The sequence below is a fragment of the Taurulus bubalis genome (assembly GCF_910589615.1).
Source record: "Taurulus bubalis genome assembly, chromosome: 13".
Taxonomy (NCBI): Eukaryota; Metazoa; Chordata; class Actinopteri; order Perciformes; family Cottidae; genus Taurulus; species Taurulus bubalis.
In genome coordinates, this window is record NC_136601.1 from 9261881 (window position 1) to 9280014 (window position 18134).

Sequence of the window (18134 nt, forward strand, 5' to 3'; positions counted from 1 at the left end):
TCCTTGAATGTGCTACGACTGCTTATCATCATCCGCATTGTAAGATGACCTTTTGTGTAACTTCATATTTTCAGCTATGTACTGTATGTCTAACTCATTCTAGGAGCTAAAAGAGACAGATGAGCTGGACATCCAGCTGAAGGTGTTCAACGAGAATAAGGAGGAGGACTCTATCGAACTCTCCCATCGGCTGGATGACATCCGAGCGGAGATGGAATATCCTTTTTTCCTCCCTCTGTGTACAATACACAGATAAAGAGATATGCAGAAGTAGAACAAGATTTGAGTGTATATTGTGGGGTTGGTCAAGCTTTACAGGCCAACACCTCTCATGGGTTGGTTCATTCCAGAAGGATTTGAGAAGCCAGAGCTCGATATCCATCTCCGTCTGGTTATTCTAGGTAAATAATCCTGTCATCTGAACCTTCCGCCTTTTTACTCTTCTTGTTATTTACACTTCTCTTCCTCTCTTCTTCTTTTGTCCTTTGTCTGTTAAGTATGACTGTTGTAAGACTCGAGAGGAAGATATCACACAGAAATATGCTTCCCATTTACTATTCACAACAGACAATTAAACATTTTATGTGGAGTCAGGTTGGATTATATGAACAAGGCTTCTTGTGTAAAGGCATCATAACTCCTTGTCTTCCTGTTCCATTTTAGGAATGATAATTTTCTCCCCCAGCTCTCTACCAATGTCTATATTCGACTCCAAACAAGCAGAGTAAAGTTAATAAGTAAGGCAGTAATGTAATCCAGAGTCGGAAACTTCCTCAAGCATCCCGAAGAAGACCCCTTTAATAATGCAGAAATCTTCTCCGAGGCTATGTATGAATGGCTGACATTGTGAGCAGACAGACCAGACGCTGACATTGTTATGCAGATGTTAATTCCCACAACCGTTCGTCCACCAAATCCCAGAGTTCTAGTCCTGGCACAAAGTGCTGCCATGAGTGACACGTGTAGGTGAGGGGGGGGGGGAGGTCATGTGTTCGTGTACTTGGAGAGAAGATGGAGAGGTAGGGAAAAAAGTGCACCTGGATTAATGATGTGCTTGAGCAAGTTCACAAATGAGAAGGCCCAATGTTTTTTTTTTGCTTCCAAGGACAATGTGGTATTGATCTGCGGGCTCCGAGCATGATTCGAATGCCTCGGCTACCCTTTGTCTCTTTCCCTGCAGAGCACACACACACACACACACACACACACACACACACACACACACATGGACACACTCACCCGCATACGGTATCATGCTGGCAGTGCATGTCCTACCTGAGCCTTGCATATGTGTCTTGTTTCCCCCGGCAGTTTCATGAATATTAACCTGGAGAGGCTCGGCTCCTCTGTGTCCGGCCCTGGTCCAGGTGCCGAGGAGGTGACTGCAGGCCACTAATGAATATTAATGAGCTGTGCAATGGTGATTGATTGACCCCCACCACCGACTGGCCTACGTCACACATGACTGCCACTTATGTTTATTCATTATTTGGAGAGGGAGTGTATAGAGAGAGAGACAGAGAGCAAGAAAGAGCGTGTAGGGGTTGTCATTGAATGGATTGGCATTCGACATTAGGTTTATGTCTGCAGCTTAGTGATAGATGAAGCTAGTTGGATACTTTCCCAGTCTGAGCTCCTTCTCATGTCCTCTCAAATGCTGCTGTGGTGAGGCTATAATTGAATCTCACAGGATTGGTAATTCTCCCAGGCTTCATACTCAGCTAATACCAGGGAGGGCAATGATACTGCAGAGGAGCCTGTATTCCCATCCCATCCTCTCTATAAAAAAAATGATATGGGATAGGAGTTTAATTACAGACATTGTTGAAATTAATAGGAAAAGTGTCAAACAGTATTTACAATAATTGATCCTTTCCAATTGCAGCGGCTGCAGATTGTTTAGTGTGGATGATAGCACGGGGAATGGAGAATGTGCTTTTTTCTGGAAGAAATACATTATCTGAATTATTGATGCTCTATAACAGAGTCATTCCTCATTAGCTGTTGATGAAACCTGACAAATACTATTTGGAAACAAATAAAAACATTGTAAACATCTTCAGATTGACCTTTGAACACATATTAGGTAGTGAGGTCCCCTCTAATCTGTTGTGTGTTTTTTTGATCCATAACGTATATATCCATAACGTATATCCATTAACTATTATAACATGTTGCTCTGCTGGTCTCTTCTGTCTTAAATTGACTTTGATTTACTCTGAATCCTCAAACTGAAACTGCATTTTACTGATGTTTTCTGTCCCAAAAGCAGAAGGGAGGAGAATCACAACATACGCTATCGCCATTCTGAAAGTGTCTCTTTAGTGCTTTGCAGTCTGTATGTTGCACTATGCAAATATTTTGGCACACATGGTCAAGAACTGCACTTTATGTTATGATGTCAATCATGTTTTCATCACTGTGAGCTTAACAGGGTTATGTCTCTTTAGTCTTCTTCTTTTTTTCCTGCATTTGTGCACATATCTGAGAGGCTTATTCCACTTTTTCAAACAAGATGAGTCTCCACGGGGAAATCCTCCTTTCTCAAGCAAACAAATTAAAAAGACTCCAAATCATTCATTTTCCTGGGTTATTTGCTTCTTGGAGCTACATGTTTAGAACACTAATATAAGTTTTATTATTTCTAAATGAACCTTGTTCTAGAAAATCAGCCATTAACATATAGATTGGATTTTTAAATGTTTTGCAATGCTGGTGTTTATCCTCTATTCTCAGTCATATAGTCCTTTTGATTCAAAAATGTCCATATCAGACATTTAGTATTTCTGCGAATAAGAGGAATTACAAGTACTCAGCAAATAATCAATACATGTATGTATTATGTGGTCCTGGAACAAGGAAGAATACACAGATAGACAGTTTTCAAAGGTCTGTTTTAGATGTCAAAGCCAGCACTACTTCCTCCTGGGGAAAGCAAACACAAGACACATAATCAATACCTTTTGTAAATGTAATAACATGCAGTTTTGCTCCTGAGTACATGTCATTTTCAATCTGAGAGCTGAAATACATCCCAATCATTCTTGTCGTAAACATTTGAACTCGTCAGTTTCTCATGTAATTAATTCCCTCTGTTCCGAGAGGGTTCGAGTGACAGGTAAACCAGAGGGAGCATTCTTTATCACCAGTCCCCCTCCTCAAGTTAGCTCTCTACACTGCGCTAGCTCCCCGGAGAGACAGCGGATGAGAGGAATCACGCTTTTGAACAATGATGCCTGTCAGAAAACAAGAGGGGAGGAAAAATAAGTAGTTATAAACAAGACAAGAACTAATTCAAATGTAAATGTTTACACGGAGTTGAATGCACCTTTATACTGTGAACTCAAAATGTTGTGTTTTTCTCAGAAAGTTAATCTTAACAGTTACTGAATTCACACTGTCATGAAGTTGCTTTCCTTAACCTTGCTCCTGCACTGATATGAATGAGGTGTACCATCTCCTGTCCAATATGGTGAAAGATACTGGCTCAGAGGGGTACTTCCTGTCGGTCCTGCAGCACCTTTTGCTCATCAGGAACGACTATTACATCAGGTACGTTCTGTTTGATCTTTACATCACCACTGGCCTATTGTTCACTGATCACCATGTGATGCTTTTTTTGTTTTGTTTTTAACAGTCGATGTGAAACACCTCATGCAGCTCTCTGAACATATTCGTTTACTTCCAGGAAGTAGTAATTGACTCCGTAGGTCTGTTTGTTTGGCTCTGACAACATAAAAGTAAAAGTCTGGTAGAAATGTGTTTTGTACATTTATCCTCCCAAAAGTAAGAGATGTTTGGAAGCCAAACTTGCACAACTTTTATATAACTGTATCTTTTACCGAGAGCTGTTGCCTACGAAAGCAAAACTGTTTCGCTCTGCCCTTTCATTCATTAATTGCATACATTTTTTAAGTTAATTGTCTGAGCAGATTTAAGTAGTAAACATAAAATACATTGTACATAATACCATATATGAAATATATTATAGATGTATATATACAGTATATACATGTGCTAATAACCAAAGAAAAGCAATGTGGATCAGGTGGTAAATGATAGAGTAGGGATGATATTCTGTATTTTTGAATTATTAGGTCATTTTAAACTGTTTACTTTTCCTTTGAAGAGCAGATATGTCATTCACTGGGCAGTAACGCCGCTGATAAATTCCCATCTGTGTCGGACCTTTTTGCTGAAAAAAGACTTTAAATATATATATTTTTAAACGACGGAGGCAGGATGCAAGGAAGAAGATGAATTTACCATAGACAAGTTGCCGTTCCCTTGGAGTTATGAATAATGTATTCCACATCTATTCGTAGGAAGTGAGAAATAGAATTCACATTAACCAGCTAGTACAGCCATGTCCACCTCAGCTCCAGTGTCCATGTACTCTTCTGTGAGACAGAAATAACAAGGGATCAGTACCAGCGCTCAGAAGAAAAAAAAGGAGAAAAAAAAATGATGGTCTTTTTAAAGATATGTTTTTGAAATATTTTTCCCCTCCCACCTTCATCACAAATGCAAGGACAAACCCACACACATGCATTAACACCCGGAATTCATTTTGACTGAAGTATTTTATTCCCCATACATCAATGATGTGTGATTTAGGATGATGGAAGATTGCAGTACATGCAGCTATTTCCAATAGATACTATATATCTTTCTTTTTTTTGACCATCTTTTCATGCTGTGGTCAAAATTGGGTGTATGTGAAACAATACTAAGATCTCACAGTAGTATACTAGTGTAGTATATGCATACTATTTTCTCAACTCGAAACCAAAACAGAAATAGACGGGTCATGTATGACTGTTGTTTAAACCGATTAATTGTGCAATCTTAGGTTCGAAATGTCTTAAGTAAATGGTGACGTTGTTTCGATCATTGTTTTTATTGAAATTGATAGCACACTTGGTGCTTTGATTCCTGTGTCAAATGATAATCTACATCAAACGGTAATTAATTGAATAATATAATAAGTATTCTAATATTAAGAAGGTCTGCAGTGGGCAAGCGGTTTAAGTGCTCTGTCTACTGTCATTCCTCGTAACACAACATTAGTTGTTGCGCTCCCCTCCAGGGCTTGGTTTATTTTTGATAATTAATCTCTCACTGCAAGCTTAATGAATGGGAGCACATCAAACCCACCCAGTAAATGTAGAGCAGATCTGCTCTTTTGGAGTCTAGTGATATGGGGATTACACTGGTTATGTGGAGCAGAGCTGGATCAAGTGGCTGGGGTTGTGCTGAACTGCAAGCTATCATTGGAAGAAACGAAGGTGCCAGAGTAAAAGACGAGGTGGGATATGATGCAGGGGACATAGGCTTGCTTCTGGAGCCCAGCCCTGCCCACTGTGGAGGGGCCTGACAGTTCTGGGTCACTCTCTCCGTCTGTAGTTATCTCCACCCAGGCACTATCTGCTCGGTGGTGGCGGAGGATAGAGGACGAAGGGAAAATAGGGCGGCTTATTGAGATAATAATGTGGTGTACATGGGTGACAGTTGTAAGCCGAGTGCCACAGTGCTTAAGCCATGCAGGGCGATGTGTGCGCTTTCACTAGCTCGTTGCAATCATGAGTGGGCGAATCCGCCAGCTCAAGCTTAATGTATGGCATTTCATGCTTTCAAAACAGGGCACCTAAATGCTGATTTATTCCTATTTGCTTTGGCTCCGAATTTTGTGTTCTTACGTATTTTGGTTCATAGCGTGATGCGGCCTGTCCACCCACAAGGCAGCAACAGAACCTAGCCTGAGAATTTATGGGCAACAGTTAGTTACAGCCTTGGAAAGAACTATTCCAAGTTGTACTGGATAGTTGTGCTGTGGACTCAAAGGTAAACACATCCTCTATTCTAGAAACTAGAAAGCTGTCATTTTAAAATCAGATGAAAGGAGTTTGGTGTGATTATAGAATTTGAAGTCTGTATTCCTCCTACTAGTAATTCATTCATCCCACTCCACCTCTACTCCAGATGTCATCGTGCTCGACCATATCTTTGACTGCCCAGCCTTTCACATGCAAGCTGCAACAACTAGCTGGTCACGGCCACATGCGCCTGGGATTGTTGTCGTTTCTGACGAAGGGAAAAATTATTATATCATTTTATTAGGGCATTTTTTGTGAGCATTCTAAAGAGTCCATTTTCTACACCTACCTCAGTTCAAACCTCAACCTCCAAATAGAGAAATAAAACATTTTTTTTTTCTTTTGCAAAGTTAACCATCCATCTCTCGTCAATGTCATGCTTATGAAATAACTCTTTCTCAGTTTGGGGTTTGGCTTAAGGTGACTTTGTATTTGCTAAATGTCACTTGCAATTAAAGTTGATAATGTTAGTGAGGAAAGGTCACATACCAACCTGTGTGTCAGACTGAGACTCTCAGGCTGATTCAGACACCCTGCTCGACAACACCAAGCACTCAGTCACACTCCTAACTGGCCGACATGTTTTCCTGGTCATTGTGCTTTCAATTACACACATTACACTGATTAGATTTACATTTCACTTTTTATGGTTGCTCTAATTGGCAAAGATGATTGCAAATTAGGCAAGAGGGCAAGCGTAGCCTTGGCTACCGTCTGTCACCTTGAAATGGACAGACTAACACAGACCTGGGCTCTGTGTGCCCATTAATCTGCTAATTTCATGATTGCGCTGAAGCAAGTGATCAAATTTAATAGGGTGCCTATTTTCTCCAGCAGCTCCGTTTTTGACATGGCATTTTGTGACCTATAGCTTGTATAAGGGAATAATTAGTGGTTAATTAGCCTTGTAGAGTTTATGTCAGTCATATTTGTCCTGTGGCTTGTCTAATTGTTCTGCTTTATGTTTTCTGACCCCTCAGGCCTCAGTATTACAAGGTGATAGAAGAATGCGTGTCTCAGGTGGTCCTGCATCGCAATGGCATGGACCCCGACTTTGGCTACAGTAAAAGATTGGACGTGGACTTCACCCATCTGATTGGTACTTAAATTAAATAAAATGCTCCATAATTCCTCCCTCATTCATTTAACACATGTTGGCAAAAGTCTAAAATGTGAAATGAAAGTGCCCCAGGACTTGCAGTTCAGATTCTTATATTCTGAAATCATCCTCAAGATCAGTTTGTTTCATTTTAAACTCCGTGTTGCAGGAGGCATACGGCTAAAAATGGTTTCGGTACCTCAGAGTCATTCTCATTATCCTCCCCGATCCCCCTGAAATTCTTCTGACAAACACCTGCAGTGGCTCGACATATAAGATGGGGGTCATCTAATTATTGATGAATAATACATTATATTTGGTCAAATTAATTCAGCTTGTTTAGAGTCATTTTAAATGTAATTTACCTCAGTTACTCAGTCGTCAGCCATGTCAATGGATTCATAGAGAAAATATCCATTTATACTGCATTCATAATGGAGACTTTTTGTCAAACACAGAAAATAAATAACACCATTCTGTGTCGCAGTTCTCTAACTTGCCAACAAAGGGCCATTAAAAGTTTCTCAATCTATCCACTGTGGACTGATGCAGCAGTGAATAAGTTTTGTCACTCACTTTACAGAGATTTAATCAGTTAATAAGAAACTTTTGTTTTACAGATAACAACTCACAGTTGTAGGTGATGACACCCATCATTTAGGAACACTGTCAGTGAGAGTAAAATGAGGAGGAGGGAAAATATTAGCACATCACACCAATAGTTCCTCAGCATGATTTCGTTGTATATGAGGCAGTTATAGAACATATCATGAAAATACTATTTCACAAGGTCAACGCAGCAGTTGCAAAAGCTTTGCATGTTATACTTTTTTTCTGAGATTGGACATCTTTATTAATGTTTTTTTGTTTATTTTAATAATACGTTTAGCATTTCATCTATTTAACACAACCTTTGTAGAAGACTTTTATACGTATGTCCACTAAATAATTAAGCATCTCATCTAAAAATATATGGGTAGGTAATATGTAATCATCGACTGAGTGTAAAAATCAATTACTCGCTTTCGAGCTGCTTTTCCTTCTTAAAACACACTTGGCATTTTTCGGTATGGTGAAATGCACCCAAGAGCTATTACAGTTTTCAAGAGCATCTTAAATTGACATCTTAATAAACATCTTCCAGATCGAACAGACTTTTGAAGAAACATTTCCAGTCCTGTACACTCTAAAGTACTTTGAGAAACAAGTCCTAGGTCTAATTGAAAATCCCACATGAGGAGCTAATGATGCGCATCGTGCCTTTGAAGTGCCTTGTGACCGGCTTTCTTGTCTTGCAGATCAGTGTGTGGATAAAGCCAAAGTGGAAGAGAGTGAGCAGAAGGCTGCAGAGTACTCCAAAAAGGTGAGACATTAATCACCCCAACAACCCCCCTCGGTTGGCCGGCTCCCATCAGGGAAGTTTTTTCCTTCCTCAGAGCTCCCAGACAAGCTATTGATTTTCCATGCCCTGATCAATACCTGGGTGTGACGCTACATGATCCGTATCAGCATTACAAGAATCAATGTATACTTATTTGTGCACACTGCTGGGACAGAGTTACGTTATGTGCCGGCTCCTTCCCTCTTTAGCTCACATTTCATTTTAATAATCGTTAAATTGATTAATTTCGTATTCTATTTTTTATTTGTTTAAGAGGAATAAAATAACTGCAGATTTAAAACTTTACCTCCTGCATATTATGTACAATATTTAAATGTATCTTAAGGAGCCTCACTGCCACTGTCTGGGGACACCAAGGGGGTCCTGGATGTTTTTTTTCTTAAGAGTCCAGTCCTGTCAGCCCACCACATACCCTGCTGGGCCTGTGAAGTCATTGTAGCGACATGGCTTGGTTTCTGCAAAGGTTAGATCCATCAACATACATGAAAGCCAGGCCGGAAACAAAGACACAAGCCAACGGGGCTTGAGGGCCATGGGAGCTATGAATAGAGATTGGCCAGAGAGTGTAAGACGGCATGTTTTGGTGTCTTTTGATGTGCCCTGTGGCTATTCTCTGGAGACGATGTGTCCCTCACCAACCTGTGTGTGTTTACATCTATCATGATTTGTGCACGTAGAAATACTTGTGTCTCTTTTCCTGCAGTTTGATGAGGAGTTCAGTGCACGGCAGGAGGCCCAGGCCGAGTCTCAAAAGAAGGAAGAGAGAATCAAAGAGCTGGAGGGGAAGATCCAGGCTCTGGAGTCCCAGGTAAATTCATACAGAGAAACCTCACTCTGCCAAACAGTGTTACATTCCCCCAGGGATCCTTTATCTTGTATGTTTTCCAAAAAAAGTATGAAAAAGAAGATAGTGACAATTTGTATGTCCAGAAGCTCTCTTAATCGTTGTTTTTTTATATATATATATATATATTTTAAAAACACCCCACATACAGAGTGAAAATGTTTCTCTTGAGATCATAGCAATGAGAAGTAATGGCTCCACTATAATAAAAAGGGGTGATTTGTTCAGAAGGATAGCTTTCCACCTCACTTACAGATGTGCTGCTGCTGTAAGTGGGAGCTATCGTCCATGCAAGAACATTTGATTTAATAAAGGGTCAATCTCTTTCTTAAGTTGTAGCTCTTTATATGAGCGAATTGCTCTATTGAAGCTTTCCCTATGTAATTCTATCATCACAGAGATGGATTGCATTTCTTTTCTCTCTCTACATCATTTCTTCCCAGTCAAAACCCTCCATTTTGAGCACAGAAAATGACTGCTGTTTCCCCCTTAACCCAATTCCAAATGCTTTAGCCCTGCCTTGGGACAAAAGGGCAGTTTGCTTCCCTGCTTAGGGAATTTAATATAAACCAACATTGAAAGATGGTATTGCGACATTTAGATCAGATATTGCTTTATCTTTCAAAGATGTATCTCTGGTTGCTTAGGTTGATACTCCCCATCTGATACATTTTCCGCGCATCACTCTTACTTCAGTCTTCTAGCCATCATTCTTCGGTCCAAAACAAATGTTGTTATGTCGCACAAGCTTTGGCTCTTGTTCTTGCCAAAGTCGCACAGTGTTTTTTTCTTCTTAGAACTAGGGCTGCACAATTAATCAATCTATCAAGATTTTGGCTTCCCGCAATTTAATGAACGCAATTAACTGCGATGTTGACGTTTAAAATAGAAAACTTTGCTGCGGGGGCGATCGAGCTGTTTTGGCTTTACTTTAGTGGAGTTGTCCTGCAGCGGCAAACTGTGAACAACTTTCCTGAATGTTGTGGCTGCAATCCCGAGTAGATGAGTAATATAAAGAGAGCAGACGGGCAAAATGAAAATGCACAAAATGTACATGAAGAAGAACCTTATTTGCAATGTTATTTGAATGCAAATATGTGTTAATTTGCAGGAATGTAGCGCAGTGGGAAAGTGAAAGCAGTGCTCTGTTGTTTTGGGTAAAAGGTTTTGGTAAAATTGTATTTATATCTTACTTCTAGGAGATGTACTGTGATTAAGGACCTGTCTTAGTTTGATGAACGTGTTGTGCATTAGCAGGAATGTAGAAACCTGAGCTGCCAGATGGTTTGTTACACACAGTCTCGCAGGATCTCTTGAAATTGTGAGAATCCAGCTGGAAGGAAGCAGTTAAATAAAAATATATATATTTATACGAATATTTCGTGATAAATAATTGTGATCTCAATATTGGTCAAAAATAATCGTGATGATCTTTTTAACAATAATCCTGCAGCCCTACTTCGAACTTAACCCGTGCGTAGCTCTTGCGCTTGCACCTCATACTCTGTGCATATAGGGCTGTGTCACCACTTGTTCCCTGCATTTGTCCCTGAACTGGTTCATCACTCACTGTGTTCCTGATTAATGCCCGCCTATTTTAACGAGACCCTCAGAATTCAAAGCTCCTCTCCACCTGCTCCGCCCGCTCACCCTTTTTCCTCCCTTGCTCGCTCCCTCTTCCGCCTTCTGTCAGAAACGAATGCATCAGGCTGTGTTACCTTTGCTTGCCCTCTTTCCCTTGTTGGGGCCTTTTTATGTTGTTTCCAAGTGTTTTCTTCCCCATAACACACCCTCCCCTCACCCTCCCCTGGCAGGCCTCTGCCTTTTGAAGACTGACTGACTGCGGTGCATTAACAGGTAGTGTAGAGCAGGGAAGCCCTGGAGAGTCAAGCCCGCTCTTCCTCTGTTTTTCTCAATGCTCCTTCAAAGAGCCGTTACTGCTTCTCCAGCCACACATCAACAGACATTAACCTCTGCAGGAAAATATGTCACATGTTTGGCGCAAACCTGCATGAATGTGGCCATTAGGACATAAGAATATCCCCGCTGCATTGTAACAGAACATGAATAAAGTATGTGCACAAAAAGGATACACTATTGAGCAAAAAAAAAATTTAATTTGAGTGTGAATCTCTTTAATTAGTCAGGTTTATGCAAAGTACAGTTCATTTTCAAAGGTCTCACATATTAATTTATTCTTAATCAGAGTACATTTTTGGGCTGTAAGGGCTTAATAAGAAAAAAAAAATCTTCTAATGTATGCAAGTTCTGTAATAACACTTCAGTTATCTCCTCTTTTTTTATGTGAGGCAGGTGTTCACATAGACCATTCGATTGCCACCTCAAGCGATGCACAAAACACTGTCGTCCTCTCAGACTGTATGTTTCTGCTACTCCAGGACGACTATAGGCTGACAGGATGTGTTTTGCAACCTAATTCACGTTTGACACAGTGTTGTAGAAGACCATTAACTGTGAGAGCGTAGGACCTTTAAATCGCCGCGAGGACTCGCTTTCAGTTTGTCCATCAAAGCTGCCGTGCTATCACGGCGTTTTGCTGAATATGAATGAAGCGAGAGCTAACCCTAACCTTTCATCTCGCAGACAGAATTCCTGTCAGATATTAAAACACATACATGCCTGAGTCGCTTCCCCTCACCTTGTTTATGAAGTGCAACACATTTAATGAGAGTCTTTGTCTGGGACCTTTGGCATTGTAACTAGATGCCTGTTGGATGTGTGTGTTTGATTAGCCCCCACTTGAGTTGAGTGGAGGTTCTGCCTGTAAACAGCAACAAAGGACAGAGGAATCACAACAAGTGGAAATCATCCACCCTTCCCCAAACCCTTGCTTGCAGCCATCCAAGGCGAAAGGGGAAGGAAGGTATTTATTGAATAGGTTCTGGATGTGATGAATAATGTAGCACTGCAGTGGTACATTGGAGCACTCTGCGCCATCCCATTAATAGGTTTTAACAACCTGGCGGTCTTGTAGCTGACCCAGCTCGGCCCCAAGAGGAGCTGCAGGTGTAGTGGACCACTTTCTCTCTCTTTTCCTGCCAGACTGCCTTCCGCCCTGGCTGATAACAGAATTTGACTCGACGGATAATGACAGCAAAACTCACAATCTAGTCACTATTATAACGTGTGCTTTGCTGTTAGGCGATAGAGCCAGTTCAGTTGATCAGCGAGAAAAGACGTACAGTCAAATTCACTGTCATTGAAATGTGTTGTACCTGCATCCCTACATTAACAGTTCTACAGAAAATGGTGGTCAGAAGACCAAGACATACTGTACTAGACCTGCTGTAAATCTCTGAGGCTTGTTCTTTGAAGCTGAAACATCTCAAAGCCTCTAACTATTAAACCCTGAGGATGAAAATACTAGCACTTTTCTTTGCTTTAAATATTGCACTTTACGACCATTTTCTGAAATTCTTTCACAATTAAGATTCTTTTTGAGTCACCCTGCTAAAAGTTTCCATCTCCTTTTCCATTACCGACATTAACTATTTAGTTCTCGACAGTTCATGGAAAGAGGTGTTCTTTAGGAATCTCTTCATAAGAATGTTGCATTTCTCCTCCTGTGCAACGCGTTTCCATCTTTTTTCTTTTGACAAGGTCGCGCAGAGAAATATCAAAGCAAAAGGGGTACATTTCTAAAACGAAGACTGCAGTGAGAAATCAGTGCCCATCACACTTCTGAGAGTGTTAACTTGAAATGCATTTTACAATGCCAGAAAAGAAGAAAAGGGAAATGTAAGAAGGATTTTGAAGGTGCACCAACTGTCAGTGATGCTGTGCCTTGGTCCTTTTATGTTGCAGTCAGTGCACTGCACTGATGTTCTTTTGAAGGTAGATTACATCTTGTTTTAGGTGTAAAAGTACAGTACACTCTGCCTTTTGCACATCAAATAGCTCATTCAGACAAAATGGGAATATAACACTGTATTTGTCATTAACTGTTTAAAGTACATCCTCTCTCTCCTGCTCGCCTTGTTTTCAAACTTCTTCTGTGTTTGGTGAGAGTACTGTACCTGTTCCATTGTACTAGTTTTCTCCTTCTTCTCTGTCTATCTAACACCCCCTCCACACACTCTGTTGCCCTCTGTGTCTGTTGTGACGTGTGTGTTCCCATGGTGTGTGTCTGTGGTTTGTGTGTGTGTGTGTTAACACAGTTAACTATTGAAAAAGACAAGCTCAAAGAGGCTCAGAGAATCATCAGTGAATCTGAAGCCAAGGTGGGTGTCCTCCTTGCATGCTCGGACCTTGACCAAATCACACATTCAATCACCGGCAAAACCCAGTTATATATTGAATGAATTGGTTTGTGGTGCTTCAAATCTTTTTTTTTGAGAGAACACTGATTATTGAACTTTTGTCCGACCGTCCTTCTCTCTGCATGCGACTCCCACTCCATATTATGCATTACATGTTTTGAATCACCTGTACATTGCCATATTTGAATATATGTGAACTGACTTGCGAGGGGAAACTAATTTAAAACTGATTATTACTATGATTATTATTATTATGCTTTAACATGAAAGAATTATTTATTCCATTATGATAACTATTGTTAAACTCTATAGTTTAACTGCACACAAATCCTGCCTGTTTAATGCAATTTTCACAAGTAAACCCTTTGTGATTGAATTCCTCTATCAGAGATGAGGTTGGGGCCAAGATTTAATCACGTAGCATTCAGAGTTGATTACCTGCCACTCTGACCTCCCAATTGAGTCCGGAAGACTATTCGAATCAAAATTGGATGGTTATTTCATATTAGTCCGGTTTTCTACTATACACAGAGCTCCAGATGGGATCTAAAGTAACATCAGCCGACAAGCCTCAAAGAGAACTTCACAAGCTGGCGAGAAACACAATCGCTGTATCTCTACGAGTCTCAGTAGATATATATATATATATATATATATATATATATATATATATATATATATATATATATATATGTTTGCGTAGTTGTTCTCACAGTCACATGGTACCTTCATGTATTATTCTACCTACATTCATTGTATTTGCTATTTCAGACCCAGGCACTTGACGTGGGCATACTGTACATTTATGAGCTATTTACGGTAGTTACAACGCAAATCAAGTCTGATATTGTCCATAGGAATTCAGGATAAAACTGCAGTTATCATTTAAGTCAGAATACACAATTATTATACACTTTACAACATATGGATCTCTTTTTTTATTCAATGTTTGCTTTGGTATCTGAGGACAACGAAGCCAGTAGCAATGGTATTGTATCCCAATTGTTGAGAGAGAGATAGAGAGAGATAGAGAAAGAGAGAGAGAGAGAGAGAGAGAGAGAGAGAGAGATAGAGAGAGAGAGAGAGAGATAGATAGAGAGAGAGAGAGAGAGAGAGAGAGAGAGAGAGAGAGAGAGAGAGAGAGAGAGAGCCTCAGAATGGAAACAATTGCGCTCTCATTTAGCAGCTAATTTGCCTCCATTCTCTCATGTTAATCTTAAAAGAGGAAGCGGGCCACAGGGGGCTTGAGATTGACAGACATGTAATCATTGGATGTGGATTCTCACTGAAGTGCTCTGGGCGTTCTGTGCAAGAAGCTCCTTGCAGACCACCTTCCTAATTTTGGCCCTAATAAACAATCCACCAATGCCATTATGTAATGAAACACAACGTAATGTCTTTAAATATGAAGCCAATTACATTTTACGCACACAATCAAGTGGCTGAGGCAAAAGCACATTGTGGGGAATTGGGTGTGGAAATGAGAAGTGCAAATGGAAATGCTTTTTGGTAAGAGCCAGCATCTAATCACTTTCAGAGATCAAACCCTGTCTTATTGCAGGTGTCTGTAATTGTTATATTTGCATAACTTTTTTTCTCTCAAGCATTTTCTATGGGCATTATCCCTTACTACCTGTATATGTGGATTGTGTGATAGTGCAGACATGTCAAAGGACTGGAAGACTTTGTCTTATCATTCCGGGGTCTAATTACATCCCTGTCTAATGTGTAATAGCCTTTCATTTTGAGGACTCATGATGAAGAGTTAATGGGAAAGCAACATTCTTATCTATTGTACATCAAAACAGTCGTTGATCACAGGTGTTTCTCCAACAGCTTTATGTTTACATGCATATCCACAGAGATTAATGTACACGGTAGGCTAACATTTTGGCCAATTTACAAGTCTCCATATAAATCGTGTTTTGTTACCATATAATTCCAGTAGTGTTGTCATAAAACTAGATAAACTGATTGTGTTTAACATCAGTGCTGTAAATATGAATTGTGGCTCCAATAAGCAACTATAACCAAGCTGCAGCAGATCTGCCTTTTTGTGGCTATATGATTAATAATCACATGTCTGCTGACATCGATGAACTCAGAACCGTTGTTGCAATCTGAAAATTAAGGAATTTGTTTCTAATAACACTCGCATGATGTTCATATGAAACGGTTACTCTCATAAGCTGCACAGGCCCGGATCTCATACTGTATAAACTACACACAACCATTACGTGAAGACCCATGACTAGAACATATCCTCCCTCTGTATTTAGCATTGCTTTTAAGGAGTCATTACAATCACCAAGAGTTTCCTGTTATATGCAAGTGTATTTTATGTTTGCCTTTATAGTTCAATTGGTCAAAAATATATCCCAACTTAAAATTTAACAGTTTTTCTCTATCGCTATACTATCAGTAAATGTAGAAAAAGCACAAGTCAATGTCAAACTATTGAAATGTAATAGCCACTGAGTTTAAATTCAACTTCGTAAATTATGTTTACAGAAAACAGAAAAGTTAACTTGGCAACATATCTAGAAAATGGTTGGTGATCATGATCTCTTTGGTTGGTAAAGACATGAAAACAGCAGAGAACATGGCCTCCTTGTGTGGTTTGAACTTGGAAGCAAAACTCCCACAGAACCTTCTCTGCTGACAGTCAAAGCCCATGGCTAGTTACTAAGATACTAAAGTGCAGGCAGTAAAACGTTTTTCACAGCACAAACATGCTTCCTCACTGGCACAGCAAAAAAATAAATATTGCTATTAGTGACATCAGATCAATGTTTAGAGTTAGACGTTTTGATTTGTAGACCATCATTAACATTTCTACCCTCTATTTGCAGATAGCAGCAGGGCCAACTGCGCCTGGAGCACCACCTCCACCACCCTTACCGGGGGGAGCAGCAGGTCCTCCCCCACCACCTCCTCCCCCACCTCCACCTGGTGGCTGTCCTCCCCCACCTCCTCCTCCCCCTCCTCTCCCTGGTCATGCTGGCATTCCACCACCACCTCCACCGCCTCCTCCTCCTGGCGGAGGACCTCCGCCTCCTCCACCACCTCCTGGGTGCGGGCCCCCACCTCCTCCGCCTTTCCTTGGGGGCCCAGGTGGGCCTCCACCACCTCCATTGCCTGTCATCAAACTGCCTTATGGACTAGAGCCCAAGAAGACCTACACGCCTGAAACCGTGATGAAGAGGGTGAACTGGACCAAGGTATGGATACCTGAGCAAATATTCTCAAGTTCACTGATAATGTCGGTGATTTGAGACTGTCAGGTAAATACTAAAATAATGGCTTCAAGTAAACCTACACAATAAGTAGATGTAATGTTGAGGATCGGAACCAAACAGAGCTCAATTCAAATGCACTGCAGCAATGCAATCTAGTCAAGCAACCGTTCAGCCAAAGGCTAAACTATTCCACATCCAGCACCCATTTCAAAAGATTCTACAGTAAACAATTTTCATTACTCAAATGTTCTTGGATTTTCACAATTGCTATAATTGAAAGAAGACTGGACTGTAGAAGGTTCCATCAGATTTGAATACAATTTTATTCGGACATTATTTTGTGTATGGGCTCTATTTTACCATAGATAATTTATCCGTTGCCTCAAGAGTTCTTAGCGCTAATTTAATGGTTATTTGGCGATGCTTGTGGTACCTTGCATCTTTGTCTTCAATTACTCACAGCAACCGAAACATCCGACTAGTTTATTTGACATCACGTTAGTGCTGCACAATGGTTTTAGTTGAACCAAGTTATAAATTGGAAAACTATTTTAAAAGGGACTTTTCGCTGCCAATTGCACAGTAGTTATCTCTTCACGATTTCCGCAAAGAGATAACTAGAAACGGGGATTTGTTTTTGTTTTTGTAATACAGTATTTATTCAACAATAGGCCACCACATGCCACGAAATTTGAGAAATACATGTCAACGCTGACTATTGCAGGTCAAATTTGCAGGTCACCTCATGGACTTAAAATGCCATGTATGCAAATGCTTCTCTGTGTGTGGGTGCTTGTGTTTTGAGATGTACAATTATTGATTGTATCATACAGCGGTATAAAATATCAACAGGAAAAACAGTCAATGTCAGTAAGAAAAACATCAATTTAGTTTTTTTGTTTGTTAATACCAGGTGGGGCTGATGGTGCAACATTATCAGTCTTTTATTTGTGCATTATCTACTTGGTTTTGCACACATGGTTCGTGTGCATGAGGGGACGTACAAATGCCCATTGTCTGGGAGGTGTACAGAGGTTAATGTTCAGGTGCATTGACCTTGCCGCCACAGGAATTGTAGTTTGGCGATGCAAATGGAATTCATAACCACCTGAGGAAAAACAATCTGTGTCTCTTGTGTCGATTAAGTGGGACAAGAGTCGTCTGTCTTCTCTGTGTGCAGCAGATGGAAGTATGGGAGTGCCAGGAGCAATGATGATTCGGTTGTATAAAGAAGGAAGGGGGATGAAAAGAGACTTGTTATTTTTCATACCTATATCCCCTATTTTTCTCTACCCCATACTTGTTGGACAAGAGGAGGGATCCCAGAGATTTGATAAAGAGGAGAAACTGGACAACACAGTTTCAAATGAAGCTAAGGGGGCAGCTAAAGGTTC

General features: G+C 40.4%; 1 protein-coding gene across 1 annotated transcript in view; it reads left to right on the top strand.

Annotated features, from left to right (window-relative positions):
* Positions 1-18134, top strand: part of diaph2 (diaphanous-related formin 2) — a gene marked incomplete at both ends in the record, with an annotated part of 346857 nt that overhangs the window by 116017 nt on the left and 212706 nt on the right. Inside the window, 7 exons of the mRNA XM_079228942.1 lie at positions 104-237; positions 3436-3552; positions 6857-6975; positions 8274-8338; positions 9081-9185; positions 13400-13462; positions 16354-16722. Of these exons, the coding sequence (XP_079085068.1) occupies positions 104-237; positions 3436-3552; positions 6857-6975; positions 8274-8338; positions 9081-9185; positions 13400-13462; positions 16354-16722 (972 nt within the window). The remainder of the gene's footprint in view (positions 1-103; positions 238-3435; positions 3553-6856; positions 6976-8273; positions 8339-9080; positions 9186-13399; positions 13463-16353; positions 16723-18134) is intronic.